Source organism: Eschrichtius robustus, chromosome 5 (genome assembly GCF_028021215.1).
Source record: "Eschrichtius robustus isolate mEscRob2 chromosome 5, mEscRob2.pri, whole genome shotgun sequence".
NCBI classification, from domain to species: Eukaryota; Metazoa; Chordata; class Mammalia; order Artiodactyla; family Eschrichtiidae; genus Eschrichtius; species Eschrichtius robustus.
This window is the reverse complement of record NC_090828.1, coordinates 67,289,786-67,317,722: the sequence shown is the minus strand read 5'-3', so window position 1 is coordinate 67,317,722 and position 27,937 is coordinate 67,289,786. Positions and strand designations below refer to the sequence as shown.

The 27,937-nt window shown below is 33.6% G+C and overlaps 1 protein-coding gene across 6 annotated transcripts in view; it reads right to left on the bottom strand.

Annotated features, from left to right (window-relative positions):
- Nucleotides 1–27,937, bottom strand: part of LOC137765338 (sodium channel protein type 3 subunit alpha-like) — a 112,974-nt gene that overhangs the window by 32,458 nt on the left and 52,579 nt on the right. For 3 of the 6 annotated variants that reach the window (XM_068544980.1, XM_068544976.1, XM_068544975.1), the window contains 7 exons: nucleotides 24,696–24,986; nucleotides 18,531–18,878; nucleotides 17,355–17,487; nucleotides 15,762–16,000; nucleotides 8,615–8,788; nucleotides 7,281–7,637; nucleotides 4,964–5,434 (listed from right to left, as the gene is read on the bottom strand). In XM_068544980.1, coding sequence (XP_068401081.1) covers nucleotides 4,964–5,434; nucleotides 7,281–7,637; nucleotides 8,615–8,788; nucleotides 15,762–16,000; nucleotides 17,355–17,487; nucleotides 18,531–18,878; nucleotides 24,696–24,986 — 2,013 coding nt within the window. The remainder of the gene's footprint in view (nucleotides 1–4,963; nucleotides 5,435–7,280; nucleotides 7,638–8,614; nucleotides 8,789–15,761; nucleotides 16,001–17,354; nucleotides 17,488–18,530; nucleotides 18,879–24,695; nucleotides 24,987–27,937) is intronic. The other 3 variants (XM_068544979.1, XM_068544978.1, XM_068544977.1) reach the window with 2 other exon arrangements.

The window sequence follows — 27,937 nt, the reverse complement described above, 5'->3', positions numbered from 1 at the left end:
TAAAAGCAGAAAAATATTCATCCTCTCAAGTTCTTAACTATTTAGAACTTTAAACATTTCTATCATGTTTTAAAATAGATATAAATCCTATAGAGCATGCAATTATTGCTTTTAAAAGCCTAAACAGACTAAACTGGAAAGTCATTAACAGAATCAAATATGGTGTTGGGACTGCCCGTCTTGCCTGACCATGCTGTGATGTGTCACACAGTTCAGCAGAGAGCAGCTGGGCACGTCTAGCACCTCCTTGCCATGGCAGGGGAAGGAACGTAGCTGAGTAGCATGCAGGCCAGTCAAAATTTATTTAGAAAGTGATTGTACATGTACAACTTGCTTGGGTAACCTGGGTAAAAGTGGTGGCACGAGCCTCTGGCTGGTTAAAAAACACCAGAGTTTCATTCTTGAAGGCTCCAGCTTGATTTTACCCCTGTGAGAAGTAAGAATGGTAAGCAGTGAAGGTCACAGTATGATATTCCTAGATTGAGCTTTGGAATTCAATTTCAAATATGCTTCTTAAGAGCATTTATTCTATATCCTTCACCTGGGAAGACAATGAAACCTTTTAAGAACTAAATTGTAAAAATCCATAATTATATAAAAATGTCAAGAAATCATGTTTATATAAAAACAAAATTCTACATTATATCTTGTCACAAGATATGTATAATTCCAAGTTTTTCCAAAATAAAAGGATCACTATTTTGAAACCCATGCCTTCAATTTCCTTAAAATTTTTTTCATGCAAAACTTTATGTTCATTTCCATACCAGTCTGTTTATGTTACTGGTGCATATAATAGATACACATATATAAAATATGTATTACATAATATAATAACAGCAATTCATATTTTTATCTCTAAAAACTTCTAGATATCATTTCTCCACAACTGTGGTATAGCTAGATATTTTGAAAATGAATGGAAGGAATAGAGCAGCTAGAGTTTTCAAATACTATCTAAATTAATGATTAATTTACTGCCTCTTCTTAAAGCAGAAATGTGTTGCAAATTTTTTTTTTCTTTTCTTTCTTCCTTTCTTTCTTTCTTTTGAAATGTATCGTTCTGTTAGGTTTAACTTGTATGATTTTTCACTTTCTCAGCAAAGAGAAAGGATATTTTGTGTCCCCCAAAGCACAGGCCAGTGTTCTTTTTCTACTTGTGTTCAAAAAACTAAGAAGCGCGAACCAAAATGCCACTTTATGGATACGTTATTTTTTTTTATTTTTTATTTTTTTTAAGGGCCGATGAGCCTTTTTTTTTTTTTTTTAAATTATTTATTTATTTATATTTATTTATTTATGGCTGTGTTGGGTCTTCGTTTCTGTGCGAGGGCTTTCTCTAGTTGGCGGCAAGTGGGGGCCACTCTTCATCGCGGTGCGCGGGCCTCTCATTATCGCGGCCTCTCTTGTTGCGGAGCACGGGCTCCAGACGCGCAGGCTCAGTAGTTGTGGCTCACGGGCCTAGTTGCTCCGCGGCACGTGGGATCTTCCCAGACCAGGGCTCGAACCCGTGTCCCCTGCACTGGCAGGCAGACTCCCAACCGCTGCACCACCAGGGAAGCCCAGGATACGTTATTTTTAATTTGTGTGTGTGTGTGTATGAGTGTGTGTGTGCAATAGCTAATAAAAAAGAACAACCAGCCAACATAAATGTGAATCTGATATGTGACCTGTGTTCAATGCCAGCAGTTTTCAGAAATTTCAGATCAAAACTGAACTTCGCTGGAATTTATTTAAATCTATTCTATAATGCTGATTTTTGCTTTTATTTTAAAAAACAGTGTACAGTTGACCCTTGGATGACACAGGTTTGAACTGCGCAGGTCCACTTACACATAGATTTTTTTCAATAGTAAATACTACGGTACTACAGGATCCTCAGTTGGCTGAATTTGCAGATGTGGGAGTGCAGATACGAAATCATGTATATGGAGGGGCAACTGTAAATTATACTTGGATTTTCAACTGGATGTAGGGTTGACACCCCTAACTCCTGTGTTCTTCAAGGGTCAAACGTACTTTTAAACTTTGTGTGAGCATACGTGAGAATTGCCCTATTACTCTTTCAAGGTTTTTCTGGTACTAATTTAAAAAATCATCCACATAAAACTTATTGCTGAATTTAATTTTACTGTGCAAAATAATTTGAAATTTTATCCTAGCTTTATAAAAGTTTTAATTTTGTATTTACTTTTAAGTATTTTCCCTCTAATATATCTGTACACTTTAAACAATTTTATTACATTCTGTAATTGGATTCCGTGTATCCAAAACTAGCTTGGAAGAGGACAGATGATTATAAAAAAAAAAAAATCACCCAATGAAGAATTTTTGTTCAGATAATAAAGTGTTTTCAAGGACTTGAAAATGAAGACATTGTATCTTATTGTTCCAAATTTATGATTTTTTAGTCATTAAAAAAAAGACGTGACAATTAGGTGGTATTCTCCTAAAGCAATAATTTGAAATATCTGTGGACATCATAGAGTTTTTTTTTTTAAAACATCTTTATTGGAGTATAACTGCTTTACAATGTTGTGTTAGTTTCTGCTGTATAACAAAGTGAGTTTTTGAAGTATTCTGGAAACCAACTTTTTGGTAAAAAGAAATTAAGATATATCATTTCCATGAGTGCAGTGAGATGAAACCTATGATGTTAACATAGCAAATGTTTCTCTACCTCTTTGGCTTTTCTGTCTCTTCTTGACCCCAAGCTAGTCTTGTCCCTAGTCTTCCCTTATTTTCTCTTTGTAATTACTTCTTTGGGGAACTCCTCTATTTTCAAGGAATCAGATAATTATGAAATCTGCGTTATTAAATCTATTTTTAAACCCTGACTGCTCATCCAGTCTCTCGTTCCCACTATATCCCACTTCTAATTCAGTATTTCCCAATTGAATTCTTTCTCTTCCCCCATAAACCTGGTAACCTTCTTAAAAAGGCCACTTCAGACAGTTGCATTACCCTTTTCCCAATTTCTCAGATTCTTTACTAGGTTGGTCAAAAGCCAGTTAGTCTCAGTTCCCATACTTACTACCCTAGCCCAGAATTCTGTCACCTCATTATTATCAAATGATTGTTACCACATTCCCCAAGATAACAGTTTTCACTCTAAACGGTTTTACTTATTGCTATTGAATAAATTTTCATAAAACATCACTTTCCTATTGCTTTTCACCTGCTTCAGAACAAATAGCACGTTATTGACTATGCAGCCAATTCCAAGCTCTTTGACTTACTTCAAAGACTGTATAATCTGAAACTACCTTACTCACCCATACATATTTTTCCAGTCTTTTCAACCAATACTTTATACATGCTGATTATTTCACTGCTTCACCTTAATACTAAGCTCACTCTAACTCTGGCTTTTGTTTAGTAAGTTTCTGCTTTTTGCTTTCTGTTCATGTATTTGACCCACATTTTGAGGCCTACTTCAATTTTATCTCTTCCGTTTAACAATTTGCTATATTCTTGCTGTTCTCAATACTTGTATAATCTTGTATTCAGTCCTACAGGATTAACCTTTTTAATAGGTTTTTAATAATTTTGTGAGTTAGTATTAGCTTCCTCAAAGATGTTGAGATTTCCCTGAAGGGGGTTATGTTATGAATCTCTCCTTTAACTCTTCCTTACCCTTAGTATCCAGCAGAGTGCTGAATTTACAAAAGTCCTCAATAAATGCTTGTTAATTAATTGATGATTTTCTTAAATAAATCTATGTCAAGTGATGGAAAATAAAATTAGAATTGAATTCTTACTTTACCAGAATGAGAAACACATAAATTAGAATTGAACTCTCTAAGCAGACTTTGAGTAGAATTTCAGAGAAAGAATGTTATACCTCATTTTGTATGTATTTTTACCTTTTTCAAAATATTTTCAAATTTACTATTATATCTCAGAAGCTCTGACATGCCTGAAAAAAAGGATCAGGAGGCTATCAGTTGTGACACTGTCAGCTACTTACTACTTATACAAATTCTGTTGACACATGAGTAAAAAAAGAAGGTTCCAAAATATGCAAATATGCTCACAGAATCAGACATCATTTGTCTGATTCCTATGATGTCAATATTTATACCCTCATGCTAAAACCTGTCTTTTATAACCCTGTGCTAGCCTTAACTTCCTACTGGTATATCAGAAGTCTATAAATAAGTAATAGTAAAAAATTTAATCCTGTTCTTCACAATGCAGAATTGCAGAATTAATACCACTAAGCTACTATCATAGGATCCTATGAATTTTAATCCTACAGGAGGAACAATTTCCTTTCTTTTCATTTAAATAAGTAGTAATATGACAGTAAGAACAGCTTTCCAGTCTACAGTTTAACTGTAATCCTTAAGTAGAGTTTTTCTAAATAGTTCTTACTATTTCCAAGTTAATCTGGAAGACCTTATAGATTTGCTCATCCTTGACTGGGCAAAATGTAATCAGTACTACTTTTAATTTCTTAATATGTGTAAAATTTTAATAAATGAATAATACTCTTATCATAGGCAATAAAAGGTTTAGAGGAGAACAAAAACTACACGAAACTTTCACATTAAAAAAAATCATAGCAAAACTTAATATATTATAGAAAGTAAGGAGATAACACTTTAACAATGATCAATAAAATATGGTTCATTGTTTTTTTCTAAAGAGCATAATCTAATGTAGAATAGAATGTATTAAATAAAATCTGTTTTTTGGAAGGCCACATTTTTTAATCAGACTTTCAAACTATCAAGAAGATGAATATACTAATTATTCAGAATGATGATTTTCTGTGGAAAGTTGGAATTTAAATGGATGGAATTCTCAAAAAAGAATATCTCATAATTTTCCAACATTACTGTATATATGACTTTCAGTACACTTTTTAATAATGCATATAAGCACAATAAAACTACTAAGTAAGTGTGGTGCATGGTTTTTATAGGAAATGCAAGAAAAACTTTAAAAGCATTCTTACCTCTTTGCTTTCTTCTAGTTCTGACTCACTGCTGAACTCTTCAGTATTTAAGTTTTCAAAGTCAGACTCTCCAACAGCAATTGGCACTGTTACAGTGAGGCTGGGATTATTTATGAATGACATATAATCATTTTCATCAATTACATATTTTTCAACACTGCTTCCAGTACCTACACCACTGGTGGTTCCATTCCCATCCTTAAGATAATTAAGCTCTTTGCTTATTTCAATTCCAGTATTGTTGGACACACATCTTTCTATTTTGTTGCCTTCATGGATTTCTGTAACTTTTGGCTTTCTGCAAAAGGTTTTTTGGAAACACTCCTGTATCTTATTTTTCACATAATCAATTCCCTTTTGCATCCTTCCTACTGCAATCTGGAGATTGTTCATTTCATTATCATCATCAGTGGCAGCAAGATTGTCTGAGCTAAATGAACTCAACAATAAGGCCAGAAAGAGGTTCAGAACCTAAAAGAAAAAAAGAAAATTTGCTCTATTAATATTGAAGTATGCATAAACATAATAGCTTAAACAGGGAACTCATAGATCTTTGCTAAAATTAATTCAACAACTGCTTCTTAAATGCTTACTGTATTTCAGAAACCTTGTCTTAATCACACACCATTTAAAGAACCTGAAATCTTCTACCTGCTCTAAGGACAAAATGGTAAAACAAGCACCCTTCCTTTCAAACCGAGGATAACAGGAAACTGGAGGTTCTAAGATTTAAATTGTGTGTACTCAGGGTTGCCAGTGAAAAGACAAAAATCCCATTTTTGTGGTTTTGGCCAATGAGAAAAAAACAAGAGATATTTTCATTTTAGTCATTTTACTGCATTTTACCATTTAGGGAATGTCTAGCTTCATGTGTGTAAATAATGAATTTATTTATTTAATAGCCTGATGGATATGTGTTAAAACAACATACTTGAAATACAAATTCCATTGTCCAATGACCACAAACTTTTATAGCAGCAGAAATTACTAAAGACGAATTATAAAAGGTTTAACACATTTCTCATTAGTATACTCTGAAATATATGTGTCCAAATAGTTCAACAGATGGAGAGAAGTCTAAAATTATTCCAGGTTTTAGGCTGGACCCATATAATGTAAATTACTTTTCTTTTTCCTTTTTTTTTTTTTTGCAGAAAATACGAAGAAATCTCAGAGTATCATTTGGATACATGGGGAAAATATTACCCAATTAACTGATAAAATATGAATAATAGAAGAAGAATTCATTATAGCTGATGCAAAAGAAAGTTTATTTATAGGAATATTTTTAGCTTGAAATGTAGTTACTGAGTTTCAAAAAATGTTACATGGTAGGAAGACTCATGCTAAGCCAGAACCCCAGTTTGTTGCCTTATTATTTTTTTTTTGTTGTTGCCTTATTTTTATATCAGATTTGTTCAGAATCTAGAGCTTCCTTATTTACTATTCTGAAAAAAATTGCATGTCCACAGATATCCCACAAACATTCTTTTAAGCAATCTCATTTGAAATGTACTTCTCAAAGGAAAGGTTCAGTATGATAGCGTAAAGAAACACTCTGACCACACATGATTGAAAAATGTAAGCATTAAAACACATAAACATACAAATTGTGCTTCTGTATTAGTGCTTTTAAGTCAGAGCTAAAAGTAAGTCTTTTAAATCTGGTCACTGTTTATACATGGGCATAACTTAAACCGCAATAATTTATTTTCCTTTAATAAAGCAAATTCAGGGAAGAATATATTTCCAAGTTGTTTGGATAATTACAATACATAGCTAAAATATAATGCACTATTTCATTGAAATTTGCCTTCAAAATTTGGTAATATGCAACTTATGCCTCTGAGTAAGCAAACAATATGAACTATCTATGTGTAAAGAACAGTTTCAATACAGTTTCAATAGTCTTTTTTGTTTAGAATTACTGGAGATCATTATCTCATCAAAATAATAATAGAATAAAAAATAATTCAGGCCATAAAAAATAATATTAGGACAAAGTTAATCTTGATAAAAACATTTTTTTTGAAGAAGGAAAACTAAAAACTAATATTTTTGTCCCTGGACTGTCACAGGTATACCTCATGTAATCCTAACATAAACCATAAAATTTCAGTTTTGTTATTCCAGTTTCATAGTCGGGGAATTTTAGGCTGAGAGAAGTTAAGCAACTTGCCCATGCACAGAGTGCTAGTACTGGGATTTGAGTCTAGGTTGTTGATGATAAAACCAGATGTGTCTGCTGCATCAGGCCACCTTCTTAGCCACTGTCTGATCTTGTTCTTAATTTTAAGTGTTTGTAATACATACGTACCACAAGGTTTCCAATGACCATGACCAACATGAAAACAATAAGGCACATGGCTTGACCGGCGACCTCCATGCAGTCCCACATGGTCTCTATCCACTCTCCACACAGCACTCGGAACACAATCAGGAAGGAGTGGAAGAAGTCATTCATGTGCCAGCGTGGGAGCTGACAGTCACTAGAGATCTTGCAGACACATTCTTTGTAGCTCTTACCAAAGAGCTGCATGCCGACCACGGCAAAAATGAAGACGATGATGGCCAACACCAAGGTGAGGTTACCTAGAGCCCCCACTGAATTGCCAATGATCTTAATTAGCATATTCAGGGTGGGCCAGGATTTTGCCAGCTTGAAAACTCGAAGCTGTAATCAAGTGAAAATATACTCTTAGTAGTAGTCACAATATAATTTAAAAAGTTAGTTAGACATCATTTTATCAGTATGATACTATATTGTAGTCCCACCTCTGAGGAATATAAAATCTCAAACTGTACTAAAATTCAAATCCAGAAAAAAGTGTTACTAATACTGGAATTGTAAATCAAATCATAATATCATTTAAATGCAATATAAGAGAGGGAAAATATTTTAGAAATGATAAAACATTTCTGATTCATCAACAGATATATCCATGAAAACAAATTAATACTTTGATTACAGACATTTGTGAATTTAGCAAGCTAATGTCACCTCCAACTATATTTTAGAGAATAAAAAGAAATATTAAAAGTATGAGTTATGTATTTTTAATGGACATTTATAATATAAAAGTAAAATAAACTAATTTGATAAACTTAAGGAAAAGCTTCTTTTCAATTTGAAAAATACACATTTTACTTAATTTCCAATAAAATTTTGCATATTTTTAAATAATTTTTTTTGCTAAATTCAAAAAAATTTGTTATACCATTGTCTAAAGTGCTAATGGGATCAAATATTTTCCCACATATTCCTTTAAAGTAGTTACCACTAATATAAGTAAGGTTGATAAAAAGATAAGATTAATTGGGTGTAAAGTTTTTATTTATATTTCTTTATAGACTTTAAAGCAAAAAAATTTTTTTAATGAATTTAAAACATAATTTTAGAAGCACATGTGTGTTTTTAAATGTGCCTTACATAGTTAATTATTATGAAGTGTTTCAACCATTTTTCATCATTCTTGATAAACAGTCACACTCAGCTTTAAAGAGAACATTTATATATTTTCTTAGAATATCACACATATTGGTTTAAGTTTAAAATATCATTAGAGGTAAAAAACTATACACATTGATTCATTTTTGAAATAAGTATTTTGCCAATGAAAGATAGAATATAAACATAGTCTATGCAGATACCAGTCTGAACGATCTCAGTACAGACAGTCCCTCCACATTTGCCAGGCCAAGCTCCATTAAACTAAGGCTGACAATAATTCCATCAAAGATATTCCAGCCCTCTTGGAAATAATAATATGGATCCATGGCAATGATCTTGAGGACCATCTCTGCTGTGAAGATTCCAGTGAAGACCTAAAGTAAAATAGAGATCAATACTTCGCAAGCATTGAAAAAGTTTTGACACTCTAAGAATTTGTAAAGAAGGTTAAATAGTTATGAGTAAAAATATCTAAAATTTAAAGTGAAGAAATGTGACAAATGGATATACAAGTTTAGTATTTTTTTTCAGGGGAATATTTTAAGTGGATTTGTGTTAGTTAATGAATCTGCTAGATTTCCAAGACAATGCTGATTGGAAAACATTTCATTGTCCACATTTGAAATCTGATACTAAATAATAGCTACTGAATTATTGCCCTTTTTGGTACCCTATGCTTCTACCATAATCACAACCAATTTTTTTTAAGTATTGCATTAAGAACAATTTATGTATTATTGGAAGTCACTCAAAAATTACTTCAAGTTTGTAAAAACCATATTTTGTTCTTGATTTTTATTATTTTTTAAGGGACACCATCTTATTTCTATAATTTTATAAACATTCCTGAAATAAGAGTGAGTTTGCCACAAATGTTTTATAATAATTATCTCTGGATTTATGCCTCAGAATTAAGGTTAATGGATAAGTAGAGCAAGGAACTGCAGATTTAATTGAAAGCATCAGGAGAACATTCTCAGTATGCATACACCCACAATTAGGCTTAATAAATTATTTGAGTGGCTAGATGAATGTCTATTTGAAAATGGTTTTGTTTTTTAATTCAAAACCACAGGCTAAGATGCCCAAGGACATGAAAAGCTATGAAATTACTCTTGTGAAAAATCTTTTAAAGCAATTATACTAATTAACTATAGGTAAAAGCTGCATATTATGACTAAAGTCAAGCTTACCACTTACCAAGGTAAATCAGCCTTTACCTTTAAGGAACTTTGTCAAAATAACAGTATCAAAATTATTTGGTTTCCTAAAATATCATATTAATTAAAGGAAATCTTGTTCTACTCTTACAAAGTGTAATTGCAGCTAACATCTCATTTTCCCAATCACAGAAAGACCTAAGGGAAATACTCATACCAGAAAAAATAGCTTAACTTCAGTTCATCATTCATTCACTCAAATAGAAGTAAAATGTAATTCAAGCAAGCTTAGTACATGAAAATCCAGATATGCTGGAATGCACATTAAAAAGTGATTTTTTTCATTTATAGAAGGACTTATCCTGGGGTATTTTTTCCCTGATGAATGTAAAATAAGTTCTGATTTATATGAATTTTATTTCTTATATAAAGTTTTAGGAGCAGCTACTATTTGAAATAAACAGCCTGATTATAGAAATATATTAGTTAAATTGAGTTAGAAACAATCCAGGTAAATGATCTACAAATATCTCTTCCTACAGAAAATCATAAGGTGAACTTTTCAGATATTCTGAAATGACTAGATGATGTCCTGCATTTTAAAAACCCATACCTTAAACTTACATTCTTTCATCTAAAATTTAATCCCAGCATGAAATTCTCTTTAAAAATAACATTTTAATTACAATTTGCAGTTTAATGTCATAGCTATTTATCTCTTTAAATGCTTTCAATTTAGGCCCTAAAAATCATTGGGATTGTTTTAGGTACATTTTAGTCTAGTTTAGCATTGTCAGTGATTAAGAGTTTTGAAAAAATCTTTCTCATTCTAGCAAAGGTCAACTAAGGCTATTGATCATGATGCTTATGTTTATAAAATTTTAAAACTCCATCAAAAAATGCTAAGAACACAGACAACTGCAACCCCTGGATATGTATATGGTTATGTACATAAATCCGTGTATGGTTTATAAACATACATTCTGCTACCTTTGAATTTCTTTATCATGAAGAATTTTTAAGACTAAGACAATTAAGAAAAACATACTGAATGTTTATTGTTTGGACTTAGCCTAATTATAATATATCTTGTCTTCTGAAGAAGCTTTTTGTTTTTTGAAATTTTGGATTATATGTTTCTGTAGCCATTCATTCATTAATAAAAAATTGCTGAGTACTTACTAGACGTTGTACTAGGCTTTGAAAATGCAGTACTAATTAGGATATACAAACTGAGATTGCATAAACCTAATTCATTTAGGCTGATAAATTTCTAATGGGCAATACACCTATAGGCTTCCTAAGCCAGCTTCTTTAATGAGGAGATAAGTTCAGTGAAAAGTTTCTAACCTATTGTACGTGATGACACAAGACAGTCAGCAAAAGTGTAAGTGCTAAAGATGGGGATGAGAATCAGCCTGGGAGTCTGGACCAAGAGTAAACAAATTTCGAGCATTTTGTTTTGGGGGGCACTGGGCTTGGATGATCAGATGTTAGGGCTTAAAGTCTCAGTTCAGGGAAAAGAAAGTTTCCTTACTGAGTATTTACTTAGAGAGGAAAGTTCTGTTGGTACATACATTAAAAAGATAGAAATGTTAGTTCTAAAGGCTCAAGTTTGAATATTGATCAGTTTGCTCCACAGAACCTCTTCTTGTCCAGACTGACATTCCACTCTTTTGTAGTGAATTTGACATAACTGTAGCTGCCTTTCGCTCCATTACTATTAGCTTCTTGTTTTAATGGTTTTAGTTTTATCATCCCCATGCCTTTTGGATTTGTATCTTTAAATATTTGTTGTTGTTGTTGATTCTTTTTTAGAGGATGAAATTGAAGTATATTTAAAGAAAAATGGTGGGACATCATTTAACATTTATGATTTTCTTTTATCTTATCTGTCAAATGAGGATAGTGAGATGATTCATCAGGTCTGTGTTTAATATTCTTGGATTTCTATCAATATTATATTGCTTAGCAAATTTTATTACAAACTGTAGTATACACACAATTATTTTTACACAAGAGCTTTATTAGTAGTTGTTAGAAAGAGGTGAGAAGGCAGTTTTATATTACACTAGGAGAGGAGTTAGATGGCCAAATAGCACTTCTTCATTGATGCGAGAGGCTCCATAGGTGAGGTCTAGAATTTGGCTCCCATGGGTTTTATGTTTCAATAAATGAGCCATTTTTTTCCTTCAAAAAGTTATCATGCCCCTTTCCTGAGATTTTGAATTCATATCCTACACCACACCATTTAATTAAAATAATTTTGCTAATTATGTTTCTTTAGACTTTTATTTGCAAATAGCCTGTAAGATTTTTAGAACAGGTACCATTTTCTAAGTTCCCATCTAGGTCTAGCAGAATAAAGGGATATCATGGACCTCTAATCACTGGTTAGGAGAGTTATAGTAAGAAAAATAATTAGTGTAGGAGCTACAGATCTCTATCGCTATTCCCTGAAGAAAAAATTACAGGTTAGTTGGAAATGTTTGTATGATGAAGAGGTTATCTAACCTACTATGATTGATGAAAGATTCCTTGCTTATAGAATCCCTAAGATGAGTGCATGGGTTTTATAATGGTTAAAACAAAATTTAAAAACAAAAGCAAAACAGAGCATCTTAGAGAAACTCAATAGAGATTTGAGGTCTCTTGATACTCAAATCTGATCAATCCAATCAACAGGAAGTGATGTAATTTTTATATGCTCCAGAAAGAGGAAACAAAAAGGCACATTGATCTAAGTAAAGACTGGAAGTTCCACAACTCTTTTATGGTACATTCTTTTGTTATCAATTCAGCCAAAAAACTCGATGTCCTTATTTGTAAGGCAGTATGCAATCATTTGAGTAGTAATAAACTAGTCCATAGAAATTTTAAATTTATTTTAATGAGCAAACTGTAAACTCCCCACAAAATATGCAATGTAACATCCATCTATGAATTATAATATAAATCCAAATTCAGCTAAGTACCCATGCTATAAGGAACATATTCTTTCTTTTTCTCTATGTGTATATATATATATATATATATATATAATTTTTCATATATAAATATTTATTATAAAGCTTGTTATGGGTATAAAATAAGATATGCAAAACTATGAAATACTTTACAGATATACAACATTATTACTACTAATAATAATGAGCTTTTAGCCAATAGTAACAGTCAGTTTACACATTCTCTTATTCCTAAGGTTAGAAATAGTTAAGTCTGTTCTTTGTCATCTACACTCTGTCTTCAAGAGTCTTGTTTTCCCAACACTAAGCTCAGCTTATGCATGGTTCTACCACAAACAGTCAACCAGTGGTAGAAACCCACTTCCCTACTTCATTATCTCCATCACTACTCAAAGTTACAGATTTTAGAATGAGGGACATCTAGTCCAACACACTGTGCTCATGAGAAGGAAATACTTGTGACTTTTTAAAGACCACCCAGATATTTAGCATGGACAACTGGATTTGGACCCAGATTTGGTGCTTTAGTCTAGTGCTTTTCCATTTGATTGTCCTATAATCCAATGTCTCTTATCCTGTCCCTCCATACTCAGTTGCTTCAACATTGAAATTCTATAAAACCTCAGCTTCCTGCTTCACTCTGACAAATTTCCAAAATTTTCCCTAACTGTTCAACTTCCCTAACTGTCTAATATCCTGGGAAAAATACAGCAGCTAGAGCAGAACTATTTTCCGTCAGTATTTCAAAGAAAGGTTAATAGCATACAGAAGAGGAAGGAAATTGTTTATTGAGCACACGCTAGATGCCAGGCACAGTGCTACGTGTTTTCACATTATCTCATTAGACCTTCACAACAACTCTGGGAGATGAGTATTATTATATCCATTTCAATAATAGAAAACAAAGACTCAGATTTTTTATCAGACTTGTCCAGATGCTTCATTATTAGTAAGGTCAAACCCAGTTCCACCTGACTCCAAACCCATGTTCTTTTATGAAAAGATGCTGCATGATGCCTTTTTGGATAGGAAACAACCAGTTGGTTATTTATCGAGCTACAACCATGTAAACACTCTGCAAGACACAAAAGAAAAATGGGATGTGAGCTCTGCAATGGAGTAATTTATAGTAGATTTTGTTTAATATTCAACCATGTTCTATTCACAAATGCATTAGGAATTAAGAAAAAGTGTGTTTGATATGGGCTGAGTATCATATTAGAGGAGATGAGGCTTCAGTTGGACCTTGAAGAATATGAAGAATTGAGATGAAGTGATTTGAGTTGGAATACTTTAAATGTGAAGGTAGAGAACAGTGAAATACTATCCCATATGTAAGCATATAAACATTTGTGTGTTATAGTGACAAGGCTGTTCTGATAAGGCTGGTGGTGGTTGGTTAGGAACCAAAGGAAAGTAAGCTGGTATAGGAAGGATGGAATCAGATAGGGAGTTTTGAAAACCAGGTAAGAGTGTTGAACCACAAATATAGGCAATAGATACTTTAGCAAGATGAAAGCATACTGAGTGCAGAGTGCTAGAAATATGATTTTAATAGTAGTTATAGGAGTGAAAAAGTTGATACCTTGAAAAAAAGAAATAATGGGTCTTCATATAAAATTGTATAAATATATAAGAAATAAAGAGAAAGTAAGTCAAATGGCTATCTTTGAAGCTGGAAGGCTCTTTGAAGTTGGAAGGCTACTACTAGAGGTAATACAAGACTAAACTGAGATTTTTAGGGCTTTCAGTAAATTGTGAGAAAGATGATATTTCAGATGTCACATACTGTGTTTAAAGTTATCCTGGAGCAATGATCCGTAACTGTTGGAAATACAGGAATGGAACACAACTTACACCATAATTGTAGATAATACCTAGAGTTGTTGAGTACATATTAATATTGAGTGAAAAACATAGCCTTAATAGGCAAAAGAAGAGAAGTCCAGACAAGGAAGCAGAGATAGAGTGATTGGAAAGATGAAGGAGAAATCATCTCCTTCCTATGAAGGAGAAATTAGACAAAAAAATCAGTATCACAGGTGTCAAAGATGAAGAAAGTGTCAAGAATCCGGTGGGTGTTCTATAATGCAGTGAAGTTGAGTTCTCTTATTGGAGTAGACATTTATGCAACTGTCTGCCCAGTATTCGCTTTCTTCTTTCTGTTGGGAATAGTTCCTCCACCTGTGTAACTCCTAAGGACTGCCATTTTCACATGACTCCACCCTCGCCAATGTTGATGAAACCACAGGTGAGCATCTGACCCAGGTTATGCCGAATAGAGTCCTATCACGAGAGTCTGAGCTGGAACTGAAAAAGAGATCCAGTCTTTTTCCAGTGCAGAGGTTACATGATGTAAAACCAATGGGCTATGGCTGACCATGTTCCTGACCTACAGACAAAAGATGCAATGAATGTTTGGGCTATATCCAGTCCCTTGGTTAAAGGATATCCTGAAGCCCAATTGCAAAATTACCCTTCATATGGTTTGGTAGTTCATCTTTTTCTTTCCACTCCATGAGTCAGTCTTTTTACTTTCCTCTTAAGCTAGTTTGAGTTCTGTTTCTGTCTTGTGCCAAAAAAGAAGGTCTTGATTAATAAACTATGTAAATTCTTTTCTTACTTGTTCATCCATTTCAGATTCTTCATGTACATTTAGGAGGAAATGTACATGTCAGCATACACATACACAGATGTCTGCCCAAGTAACTTGAACCAAAAATGTGGCTAAATTACAAATGCATTTTTATCAACTATTTCTTCTCTTCTGTGAATTCTACTGAAGCATTTTATTAAGAAGTTCAATTTGAAACAACTATGCCCTCTTTTGCACAGAAATCAATCCTTATGTATTCCCTTCAAAGAACATGATTTCTTCAGAAGCTATGTGTGCTAAAACTGCATGCTTGTGGAGCCAGAGTTAGACGTCATTGTTTCTCTGGACCTATAATTCCAGCAAGAATGACAGTAAAGATTTTAACAAGTTTACAAAGGGTAAGACACCATGATCAGTCAGCACAGATGCTGGTCTCAATAGTCAGCATTTATACCAGAATTCTAGACCTTATCACTGAGAATACCTTCAATATTCCTTTAGATATTTCTTCCTGTGAAGAAAGAGGGTATAATTTGGGGGTTCCACACAGCACAAATGGATTTCTTCTTTGGTCTATCTGCCCCATCCCTGACAAAGTAAATAAGTAAACATCAGATGAACTCACCAGGTTTCCTACAGTCAACACACTACTGAATTGACCAGTCATTGGGTAGTGCTCCATGGCCATGAAGAGGGTATTTAAGACAATGCAAATAGTGATGGCAAGATCAACAAATGGATCCATAACAATTAAATTCACAAGGTGCTTTACTTTTAACCACGGATCACAGCAGTCCCAGATCAAGAACACATTGGCAAATCTATACCAGCATGGTGGACATTTCTGCCTAGATTCTTCAAGCTCTGGAGGAACAATAAAGAGTAACAGTAGTAAATAACAATAAAAACAAATTATTGTTGTTGTAGATTATACATTATTTGATAAAATTGATGCTTCTGCTTGGGGTTGGAAGTTCATATTAGCTTAACAGACTTGAGAAGACAATTCCATTAAATATTTTCACAATATATTCATTAAAAATGTCAAGTAAATAGACTTTCTCCTTTAATTAAACAGAAAATAAATTCTTTGAATTTAATATTTTGCGTCAAACTAACTTAATTACCTATTAAATAGGTAATGAGTCATTAAATTGCTATATTTTCTTTATCAAAACAGAATTTTAAAGTAAGCTTTATAGAACTATTAAATATATCAAACAATTATTGTTTCTTTTGAAAGACCTTTTTAAGAATACTGTCTAAAGCTGTGATCCTTATTAATATGTGTGACCCATTCTTTCCTCTCTCTGTCTCCACATCAGCACTGATCTTCCACACACTGAGAATGTAGTATGTCCTTCTTTTTAATATAGATTTAGACCCAAATCTAGTTCTATTATTCATAGTTACTCATATTTTTCAGAATTTTAGCTTAATATATTAAAAAGGCACTAGTAATTTAATGGGTGAAACCTATTATAATTATTATATGCCCATTTGTATATCCAGTACACCAATGGGATAAGATACAAAATGTAATTGAAGTTTTCTAAAGAATTCATATTAGATATGACTTATAAATGATTTATAAAATAGCAGTACTAATATAATATTCCTCCAAACTTGAAGAAATGGGGACTTAATGAATGAACAAGGAAGTAATAGTTGCTGCCCATTCCTGTGTATCAAAATCAACAAATATTTGTGTCAGCTGTTCATTGGAGGAACGTAATGGTTTCTGTGTATTTGGAAGATGGAGGAAAAAATCTTTTTTTAGGGTCCCTGTCGAAGTGGAGCACAGGTTTTGATTTCTCCAACTCATATGCCTCCCCAACCCATCACTACCTCCATGCCTGGACAACAGATTGAAGCTTGAAAGAGATGTTTCCTTGTGCTTCTACACACCAAAACTTAAAAAGGCAAGTTTTTACTCTAATTGCTTAAGGATAATATAACATAAGGATAAATCCTCACTGATGAGGTATCAAGTGGTGAAATATCGCTCTTCAGATGAGAACCAGAATCAAAAAGAAATAAGGACAATATTAATTTTTGTAATCAATGTGATAATAGTGTATTCCATATATTATCTACTTAGGTCTATTATACAGTTTTGATCTTGGGTAACTGACTTGTGTAATTCTATGGGAATAAGTAATAGTTCCATAAAGTATATAATCATAGGAAGCTGACTATCCCATGACCTTCTTCTTACCCTCCATTGTGTTAGTCAGGATGCTGGCTATGCTCATGGCTCTTTGTCTTCCGGAGGAATCCTCTAGCATCTCCATTGAAATCTGGTAAGAACTTAGCCTTCTCTTTCTGATTTCTGTTTCAGTGGTGGTACCCTGCAAACCAAACACTGCTGGCTCAAACCACCCTTTTCAATGAATAATACAACACAACATAGCATTTCTATGGAAAGGCATGCTACATGCAGTTTTCCCAAGTAACAATTTTCAAGTAATAGTAAAATACTAAATTTATTATTTAGTTACAAATACTTAAAACAATCACAGGTGATACCCTGAAGGGTTAAAACAAGAATTTACCAGTTGGATGCAGTTATATAAGGCAGTTATGTTGCAGAAATATTTTAGTTTACCTGTTGGAATTTTCAGGGAAAATTTTCATAAGCCTGCCAAAGTCATATATTATTCCATTTCATTCAAATGCAAGGTATTTTAACTTATCTCAATGATTAATAATCAGATCAATCTTCCCCCAAAACAAATAATAGTATTATATAGTCTTAAGGCTGAATTATTATCTTTGAGGCTATATTGAAAATATTGACATATATGGGCCAATTTTTTTCCATGCACAAACACAGATGTACAATGAAATGTGTGTGCTTTCCTGAGATTTCTTTAATTATTTCTGTATGCCATCCTATAAGAAATCAAAACACTTTAGAGTCATTTAATAGACATCAAAACATTTTAGAGTCACCGTAATATTGACAGTTGTATGAAAAGTGCCCATTATCAATATATTGGTCATTACAATATTTAATTTTAAGTATATGAAATTTCCAGAATATGAATAGATTATTATACAATTCTGGGTCGACAAACATCTATAACAGCAAATTGGTTGTCAAAGTGCCCATTATTTTGTGCTGGTAGGTCTACTGAATTTGCAGATACGAGTTTCATCCCAGTCTCTAAAAACTGGGCTCTTTTAACCTAAAGCATTTGAAAGTTAATGGTCCCACACAATTCAGTTGGTTCTAAAGATCCTATTGTTTTCCATTCAATAAATCATATATTATTTTTAAGGACTTTCATTTTGGGGAAGCAGGATGGTATAACAGGCTAAAATACCCAGGCCTTGGTTATTTTAAATTGGTGTATAATGTCAGTAGAGCTAATTTATTATCTATTATCACCTCTGGCGGAAGTTGTCCAGTAGGTGAGGTTAGAGCTGACGGTCCACCCACCAAGGAAACCACACCATTGCAATCCACAGTGCTGTGCATCTTCCCATTTGCTGGAAGCCCTGGCACCATCCTGGATGACATACTGGCCTGACTAACGTTACTGTTGCGTCGCTCTCCGTGTCTGTGTGGCACAAACAGTGAGTCTCTCCTGCTCTCGCTGTCTTCAAATGTACTGTGTTCATCATCAGCAAAGTCATTTTCAGAACCAATATCCTTTGCCCGACCTCTGAAGCTGAAAATACTTGTTTTGCTATTGCGTCGTGGGGAAAACAGGGAGCCACGGATACTTAATAGAGACTGAGGAGAGAGCCAGGAAGAAAAGAATTGGGATGGGGGACACAACTATATAATAAAAGTCTTAATATTACAGAATCTATTTGCTTTTGGGTTAGAATAGTCTTGCTCTTAAACACAGGTAATCAACTTTACAGAGAACACATATGTTTTGATATTTTTACTAAAGACCACAATGCAAATTTAAGTATAAAAGAGTAGTTTTTCTGATTAAGAATTCTGATATGCAATTTACTAAGTGCATGACCACTTCCTTTAATCTTCACTCTAGTACTGTGAGGTGGATTTTGTTACCGTAATGTTCTAGGAGCAGAACCTGATGCTGGAGAGGACAAATGATTCTTTTTGGTAGGTGGCTTTCACTCCTAAATGCTATGGTCTGAAAGGGCACACAACTTGGAAAACAAGTTATGGTTCAAGTGAGACTGTTGGCTTAAATTTAAAATATTTGTACCAAATATGTTACTTTTGGATAATGATTTAAAAACAAAACCATTATCTCTCCATTCTCTAATTTTGAGTTCTAAAAGGAAATTACTCTTTTTTTTCTGGACTTGCTTGTCTCTATCCACATGGGCATAAAAGTCACAAAACGTAACCTATGATGCTATCTTCTAAATTTGCTAACAGTTTCCCAAATGGCTACTAATGATTCACCTGTTTGGAGAGAATATACGTCATAGCAAACACAACAGAGAGAATGCCTAAATTGCTGTATAAATTACTATTCTTACTTAAAATTTAACACTGCCTTAAAAAAGTAACACATTTATACATGACTTTACCAATAAGGGTGATGTAGAAGACAGCTTATCCTTCTAATCTCAATTTAATTTTATTAAAAGGAACTGGATGATTCAGAAACTTTTAAAACTATATTTGTTTGTGAATAAATCAAGCAAACAGTTTCTGGTACTGGAAAATGAGGATTTAGCATGAAGCCCCTTCTTTCACTTTTTCAATGGACTTTAAATCAGCAGCACCAAATAATTCTGTGTTTACTTTGGCCTTGGTGAGTTTTCAAAAACATCTCTATTCTCCTGCAGAATCTTTGTTTGCTACCTTCCTCATTAACAACGACATTTCCAATATTCCCCTCCCACACCCAGCGGTTTCTCATGGCCTGTTCTATCTCTCTGCATAGCCAGGGTAACATATATACATACATACACATACATATGCATACATATCCATATGCCAGCAGGAAACATGCCTGGACTTTCCCTTTCTTCCTCCAAGCTTCGGTGTAAAACCAAAGAAAATAATTCTAGTGGAAAAAAACGTAAGAAAGGCAGACTCCCTCAAATTTATTTTTGGTCCCTCTGCCTAATTAGGTCATGCTGATTTTCTTAGGCTCCCTTTTTAGTTTTATTTTTATGGCTTTTCCCTGCCTGCAAAGCACTAGAATAATCTTTTTGCCTTCTGTCTCAGTGATGTTCTGGAAAGATACTATTCATTGAGAAATGTGCTATTGCTTTGGATTTGGTTAGAAACAGTCACAGGAATTATTGACTGCCCAGCTTATCCAGCCTGAGACTGTGTGTAATGTGATAGTTCATGCAGCAGGTTTGTTTACCCAATGTCAGACGGTAGTTAGACTGATTTTCCAGTCATCAAAGTGATCAAGAAATTAGACATTGTGAAGACATTAATTCAGCCCTCAGTAATAAGGAATGGTAATGTTTTTAATCTCTTCAGACTCAATTTAAATTATCAATATAATATTTGTATGTTCAGACTCATATTTGAAACCTTAGTGTGTTTTTTTAGGTCCCAGCTTTTTGGAATTGGGATTCAGTAAGCAGGGGGTAGGACTCTGGAATCTGAGTATTCAACATACATTCTAGGTAATTCTAATGTAGGTGGACCTCACCCTACACTCAGAAGAATACCAACTTTGTCTTACACTAATTCCTAGGATGGTTCAATACAATCATCTTAATGTACCTGTGTTAGAATACTGTCTTTGGAAACTGAAAATCTGTATACACAGTATTGGTTGGGAGTATGTGGTATGTGTGTACATCCATAACGTATCTGGTACATGCCTTTAATTTGCATGTTTTTATGTCAGGGTGTTTTCAAAGGCGTTCCAGATCCTTGGGTTTATTTGAAACTTCTATTCACTCTTTGGAAAGTATAATAATGGGTGTGAGCACAGCTTTCAAGGCAACAGAGACTGAGAAAAGAAGATAGCAAAAATAGTATTGAGAGAAAATAAACCAAAAATAACACACTAGAAGATGCAGCAGAGTGGAGGGAATACCCACAGCTGTGGCAGCCCTTTTTCTACGGAAAACAAGCTTTTATGCTTTAAGGACCTAAAGGCCATCTTTCTTTGCCTCAGGCATGCCAAAATATAAATTCCAGGCATCTTTATTATTTTGTTTTGCCTTGTTCCAAGAAGGTAAATCTGAACCCTTTTTCTTAATTTTCAGTAACAAAAGGGAAAATAGAAGAATTTCGGTGTGTAAGGCACAATCCTGCATGTAGGGACTGAACCCGAAGTGGACTGGGATGTCAAAATGGAAGATGCAGGGAATTTGAAGATATTCTAGTAGAAGCATGTGAAGTGAGAATTTGTTGGAAATACTCACTTAATAGCATTTCAAGTTAAATATATGTAGCTTATCAATGTTTTCAATAAGTCAACAACTACACTTGGTTCTAGCTATAAAGCTTCTGGTTTAAAATACTCTCCTCATGTCCAGACAACATAGATAAAATCTTTGAGGGGATTCACTTTCCATTGTATGCCTTTAAGTACTTTTTCATGTTGTCTAGGAACACGTATTATCTATTTAAGAATAAAATAACATAATAAATATAAAATAACATCTAAAGTTTTTGTTAGTAGAGGACAGGGTACCCATTATTTATGGCTTCTTGGCCTTAACATTGTTAGAAGATATATTTGTGTTGAACATTATGCCATGTCCATCTTATGCCTCCTATCCCCACTACCTCCACTGATTCTCTTTCCTTTTAGAGAGCTTGTTTACACAACCAGACACTGTAAAGTGCTTCTGGTATATTTTTGCTTGTGAGTTGTGGTGATGCTCTCTGCCTGTCTTTACTGGGATATGTAACTATCAATGCTAATAGGCTATTTCTTTTTCTTTTGCAACATCTACTATCTATCTATTCCATCTATCTATCTATCTATCATCTATCTATCTATCTATCTATCTATCTATGTATATGCCAATTCTGTTTTTAGTATTTAAACTCTGGCTTTCAGCTAACTTCCCTTTGCTGTTCCCTCTCTGTGGTTCACTCAACAGAGGCCTTCCAGCTGCTTCTTGAACATTCCGGGCATATTACCACATCAGGGCCTTACACTTGCTCTTCAGTGAGCCTGAAATACTCTTTGATGAGATAGCCTCTCCCCTTGACTCCTCGAAATCTTTGCTGATATTTCTCCTTTACAGTGAGGGCTTCCCAACCCACCCTATTTAAATTTTTTTTTTTTTTTTTTACCACTGGTTAGTGTTCCTAATCCCCTTTTCCCACTTTATTTTTTTTTCCATAGCACTTATCATTTTCTGACATAGTCTATAACTTACTTATCTTGTTTATTGTCTATCTCTTCCTTTAGTATAAAGTTCCATGAGGTCAGTGAATTATATTGTTTTGTTCATTGAGATTTTTTTCTAGAACTATTTCTTCCACATAGTAGGTGATCAGTGTGGATTGGCTGAGTGAACTAATCCACAAGCTTTTGGCTGAGTGAGCTAATCCACAAGCTTTTATTTGAGCATTATATGATGAAACAGTGATGGAAATAGTGCTATTTTCAAAACACCTAAATATGTTCATGTAATTTTTACTACTATGTGTATACATTTGTGATAACTGAAACTACTCAAAAATTTTTAGTTTCCCTAATTTGTAATTCAATGACCCATTTTAACTTAATAAGAGCTCTACTCTTTGTCACATAGGGTTTCTATATATTGCTTAATATATAGAACTCTTTAAGAACCCACAGCTCTTTAAGGTAGACATTATTACCCCATTTTACAGAAATTTTACAAAGTACAAGTGACTCGAACAAGGTCACAGAACTAATTTGGAGTGGAGATATGAACATAAGCCTTCAATCATTATGCTATAATGTCAAATATTCCTAATCTTAATGACTCCTAATAGTCTTAATAATGCTATAATATCAGGAGTGAAGTTTAAGCCAGAAAATCTAATCTGAGAAATTAACTTGGCCTACTGAGCTTCAAGTTAATCCCAAATGTATTATACTCATGTAATACCATACTTTATATTTGTACTATGCAAGGTAATAGTTGGATCTCTTGATACTGGCATTATCTGTAGGGAAATGGTTTTTGTCTTATAAATTTTTGTGTGTGCATATATATTTTGTCCTAATATGAGAATTCAAGTTATAAGTTATTAATATAGAGTTTATTTCTTTTTAAAATTCTTACTTACATAGTCAGTATAAACCATAAAATAAACACCCATTGTTAACTAGCATATGCATTTTCCTCTCAGCCAAGAGCCAAACACTATACTGAATTTTGTGCTTATCACTCCATTTTTTCAAAAGTATTTGTTCTTTATAAGACCCCTTGGATGATGTAGTTTTTTGATTTAACTTAATTATATAGCGTGTCTCGCAAAGCATTATCTTTAGGACATAATTCTGACCCAGATTAATACAATTAGAAGAGTTAACAATTCATAGCCCGTGAAATTCTAATGTAACCAGATAGGGTTCAAAGCCATAATTGTACTTATCACAGATTTCATAACTATTTACTCTTCATTATGCAACTGATAAAACTTATAAACAAAGAGTTGAAACTATTTTCCCTCTTTGACTTGATAATATGCTGAAGAATTGGGTACTTGGCATTAAATCAGAGCTAAAATAGACTGTCTTTAATTTAGTTCTCTTTGAGAGCGTTTAGGTCATAACTTCATTCTAATGTATCAAGGCATGACACCATATCAGCATAATGGAAGCTCATGACAGTATGGTTCTCATATCAAAAGATGAAAGCAGGGCTTCCCTGGTGGCACAGTGGTTGGGAGTCTGCCTGCCAATGCAGGGGACACGGGTTCGAGCCCTGGTCCAGGAAGATCCCACATGCTGCGGAGCAGCTAAGCTGGTGCACCACAACTACTGAGCCCGCATGCCACAACTACTGAAGCTCGCGTGCCTAGAGCCCGAGCTCTGCAACAAGAGAAGCCACTGCAATGAGAAGCCCACACGCCATAATGAAGAGTAGCCCACACGCCATAATGAAGAGTAGCCCTCGCTCGCCGCAACAAGAGAAAGCCCACACGTGGCAATAAAGACCCAATGCAGCCAAAAATAAATAAACAAATAAATAAAATAAATTTAATAAAAAAAAATATAAAAGCCAAAATCCAGAGACATTTCTTTTCGAAATTCATACATATCTTGCATCACAACCTCAGATAATAAAGGCAGAAACCCATATGCAAAAAAAGTAGGTTCATTTGAGGTCTCAAAATGGAAAAGGTAAACAAGGGATTACAAAACTGTCTCCCTGAAGAAAAAAGTCTGATAGACAGTTTTCACTCCCCCTACCTCCCAAAAAAGCTGATTAAGAAAATGGTCTCAAAATAGTGCAATGCTTAAAACTGATTACCTTAAAATAAAAGTTATTAATGGTTTAATAAAAGTCCCTTTTAAAGACAATTTAGGGTATAAATTTAAATAATTGTATTAAATGTTAGTTCCCCATCCCTCACTTAAATCAGATATTACAAAAAATATACCAAAATACAGCAATGACAAAACAAACTGGAGCACTTAGTAGAAAACCATACCTGATGAGGGGAGTAGAATTTCTTGTCACTAGTCAGTCGATTTCCATCCATGGAGAAAAGGAAGCTTCTTCTTTTGACACTGTCCTCAGATTCAGATTTGGGAAACCTGTTTCCCGCTCCTTTGTTGTTTCCTTCAAGATGCTCCCTCTGCCTTCTTTTCTTTCTTCGGTTCCTCCACTCCTTAGCACTTTTCGAGCTTAATTTTGATGCTTCTGAGGAGCTTTCCAAGAGCTCTCCTAACCCACCGATTCCACTGAAATCTCTTGAAGCAGCTGCTGCTGCTGCAACTGCCTGTTTAAACAAAGCCAGGCATTATTTAGAACATACAACTTTGGAAAACAGTTGACTGTGATACAAATGTTGCTATTTAAGACTATTAACTATACGTGAAAATGATGTCTTCTGGTCATTTCATTGTGTTTTACTACAAGAGAGTTTACTTAATAATGACAATTTTAAATAGTATAAAGCAATATGTTAGCTTATGCATGAAGACTAGAAAAGTGTGGTTTGGCACATCTTCTGAAGAGTCTTTTTTTAAACACTCTGTTGAGATTAGCTTCATTTCAGGGAACAACTGCTCTCTTAAAAATACCTTCTACACTTGAAAAGCAAATGTTCTCTAAGTGGTGGTTCTTGGTCTGATTACTATTCCAATTCCATCCATAGGTTTATTCCTCCCACTTGTGATTGTGAACAAACTAGTGGTATTTTTTCCTTCTAAATCTAGGACAAAAGTCTTTTTCTTTTCCTTTTTTGTGAACTCAAAGCATTTAAAGTGTCTACTCTTTTACCTCTAGATGGGAGTAGTGGGAATGTATTGGTTAGTTGATCCTCTTCCTTTATTTGAATCACATTCAGTATTGTTGTTCCCATTCCTGGGGTCATATTAATCTCAGAGTTTAACATGATTAATTTATTACATAGCACTTTTAACTTTAAATTTTAAATGTTTATATATTATTTATTATTATTATAAATAATAACATGATTAACATATCAGTCAGTAAGTACCTGAAATAATCATTCAAGGGATTATGGGTACTTCTTCAAATACTTTCTTTTCATATTTCATCACTAAATATACGTAAGCATTTTGAATTTCTGTACCTACTAAAGAAACACAGGAGGCCTAAGGTGAAACATGGCATGCCAGATGTTTTGTATTTTTATTTATATGAATAGTAGTTTTAGATGGGCATTGATCTAACCATTAACTCAAAACTGAGTTCTCATTAAGTGTATTCCTGTTTATAAACATAAATGATTAAATTATGAGAATATTGGTTCAACTCTTTACATATGTCATTACTGAATACAAACAAGTCTAATATAGCTACCATTTTGTTCTATCTTCTCCACTTAGACTCTAAGCTAGTTAGGAATTCTGTCATTCGTGTGTGTGTGTGTGTGTCTGTGTGCACATTGCCTCTTCTGTCTCCTGACATAAAAAAAGACTCAGTAAATATTTGGTGAATTAAGGTAAAAAAAGACATCGTGCTGTCAGTTGTCTTAGACACTGAGTGAGGGTGGGGGAAGAACAAGACATAATTAGACTTGACTTTTTAAGATCTCATAAAAACTATGTGTCAGAATGGTCTGTATAATAGAAACATAGTTTAGAAGAGAAGATAAAACTCATATTGAATGCTTTGAAAACATGTGCTTTATGTTTCCTCCTTCTTGAGAAGCAAAGCTTCCTAAGTAGCTTCCATTTCTGAATCTCATCTCAACTAAAAATTTTAAAAAAGGTTTAAAACTAAAGGTGCTATGATACAAATTCTCTGAGATTAACATGACCCCAGGGATGGGAACTATAGCATTACATATAGTACTAAATATGTGTGTTAGGCTAAGCAACACATAAAATGTTTATTTTGAATACTATATTCATCATGGAAACCCAGATCTAAGACTCGATATAGGACAGTGCCTAACATTTAAATGAAACTTTAATTGCATATAATCAGATAACCAGATTATTTTATTGAATTCTTGATCATCAGTATCACTTTTAATATCATCAGTAATGAAAGATGAGAAATATTAAGGGCCCTTTATAAATATGAATGTTTAATATAAATGTGTAAAATATAGTGGATAAATGAAGTACTAATCTGTAGCAAGTTAAATATAGTTGCATAGTGCTTGATACATAGGAGATACATAATATACACCACTCCTTGAAAGAATGAATATATATATATATATATATATATATATATATATATATATTTCTTTTTATCCGAATAAAGTCAATTCTCCTTTCCATTTTGTATAGGCAGAAACACACAACACATAGTGCTAGTCATTTATTGGCTTGTTTGTCATCAGGATCAAAGGAAGTGGAAGTGGTGGTAATATTCCCTTGCCATAATTCTGAAACTCAGTTCATTTAAATCACTTCCAGAATTTGTTTTGCATAAGACGTGATTTCCCTACCTATTGTGGGTAACAGTTGGAGTAACTCAAAACCGAACAGATTTGTAAGGCAACAATGGTAACCTCCCAACACAACACATTTTCTGTCTCACTCGTTAACTCAAATTTGTCACTTGTTCCACTTCCAGGGATTTGCCAATTCCCTTTCAAAGGCAGATGTTTCCTGTCACCTCCCATGTCTGTGTACCTGTTTATACCCAGCTCTGTGACATGGCCAATGTCCTGTTTACTTAGACTAATAGGGTTACTTTCACAACTGGCTTGCTGAATTCCTCTTGTAACAAATAACAAATATGTGCTAATATTTCCACAGGGAATAACATTTGCTTTTTCTTATATCATTTCTGTGTGATTCAAAATAGGCTCTATAACTTACTGTATCTGTGTGTCCTTAAAAAATAAAACCACATGGCTATGTGTGATTATACTTCACTGTAAACATAAGATCCAGTTTTAAAATCCCATTTTAAAACTACAAGACATTAACTATACGTATTACAATTCTACCCCTAATTATATTGTATCTCTTAAATGCCACTATTTCTAATTTTGTCCCAAAGCTTACTCCTAAATTTTTCCTATCGGACCAATATATACTGCTATGGAATATGCTATGTTGGGCACTATTAGACGTTTAAAGATCACAAATTAAATGCCAAGCACAATTATGATGATATAGGACAAAACATTTCTTTCTTTGTTGACTTTTCTCTCTCTGTCTTTTAAAGTTGTACTTGGTTTGTGAATCCACTGAGCTGAATACGAAATTTTTTTTTCATGTCTAAACAATGACTAGCACT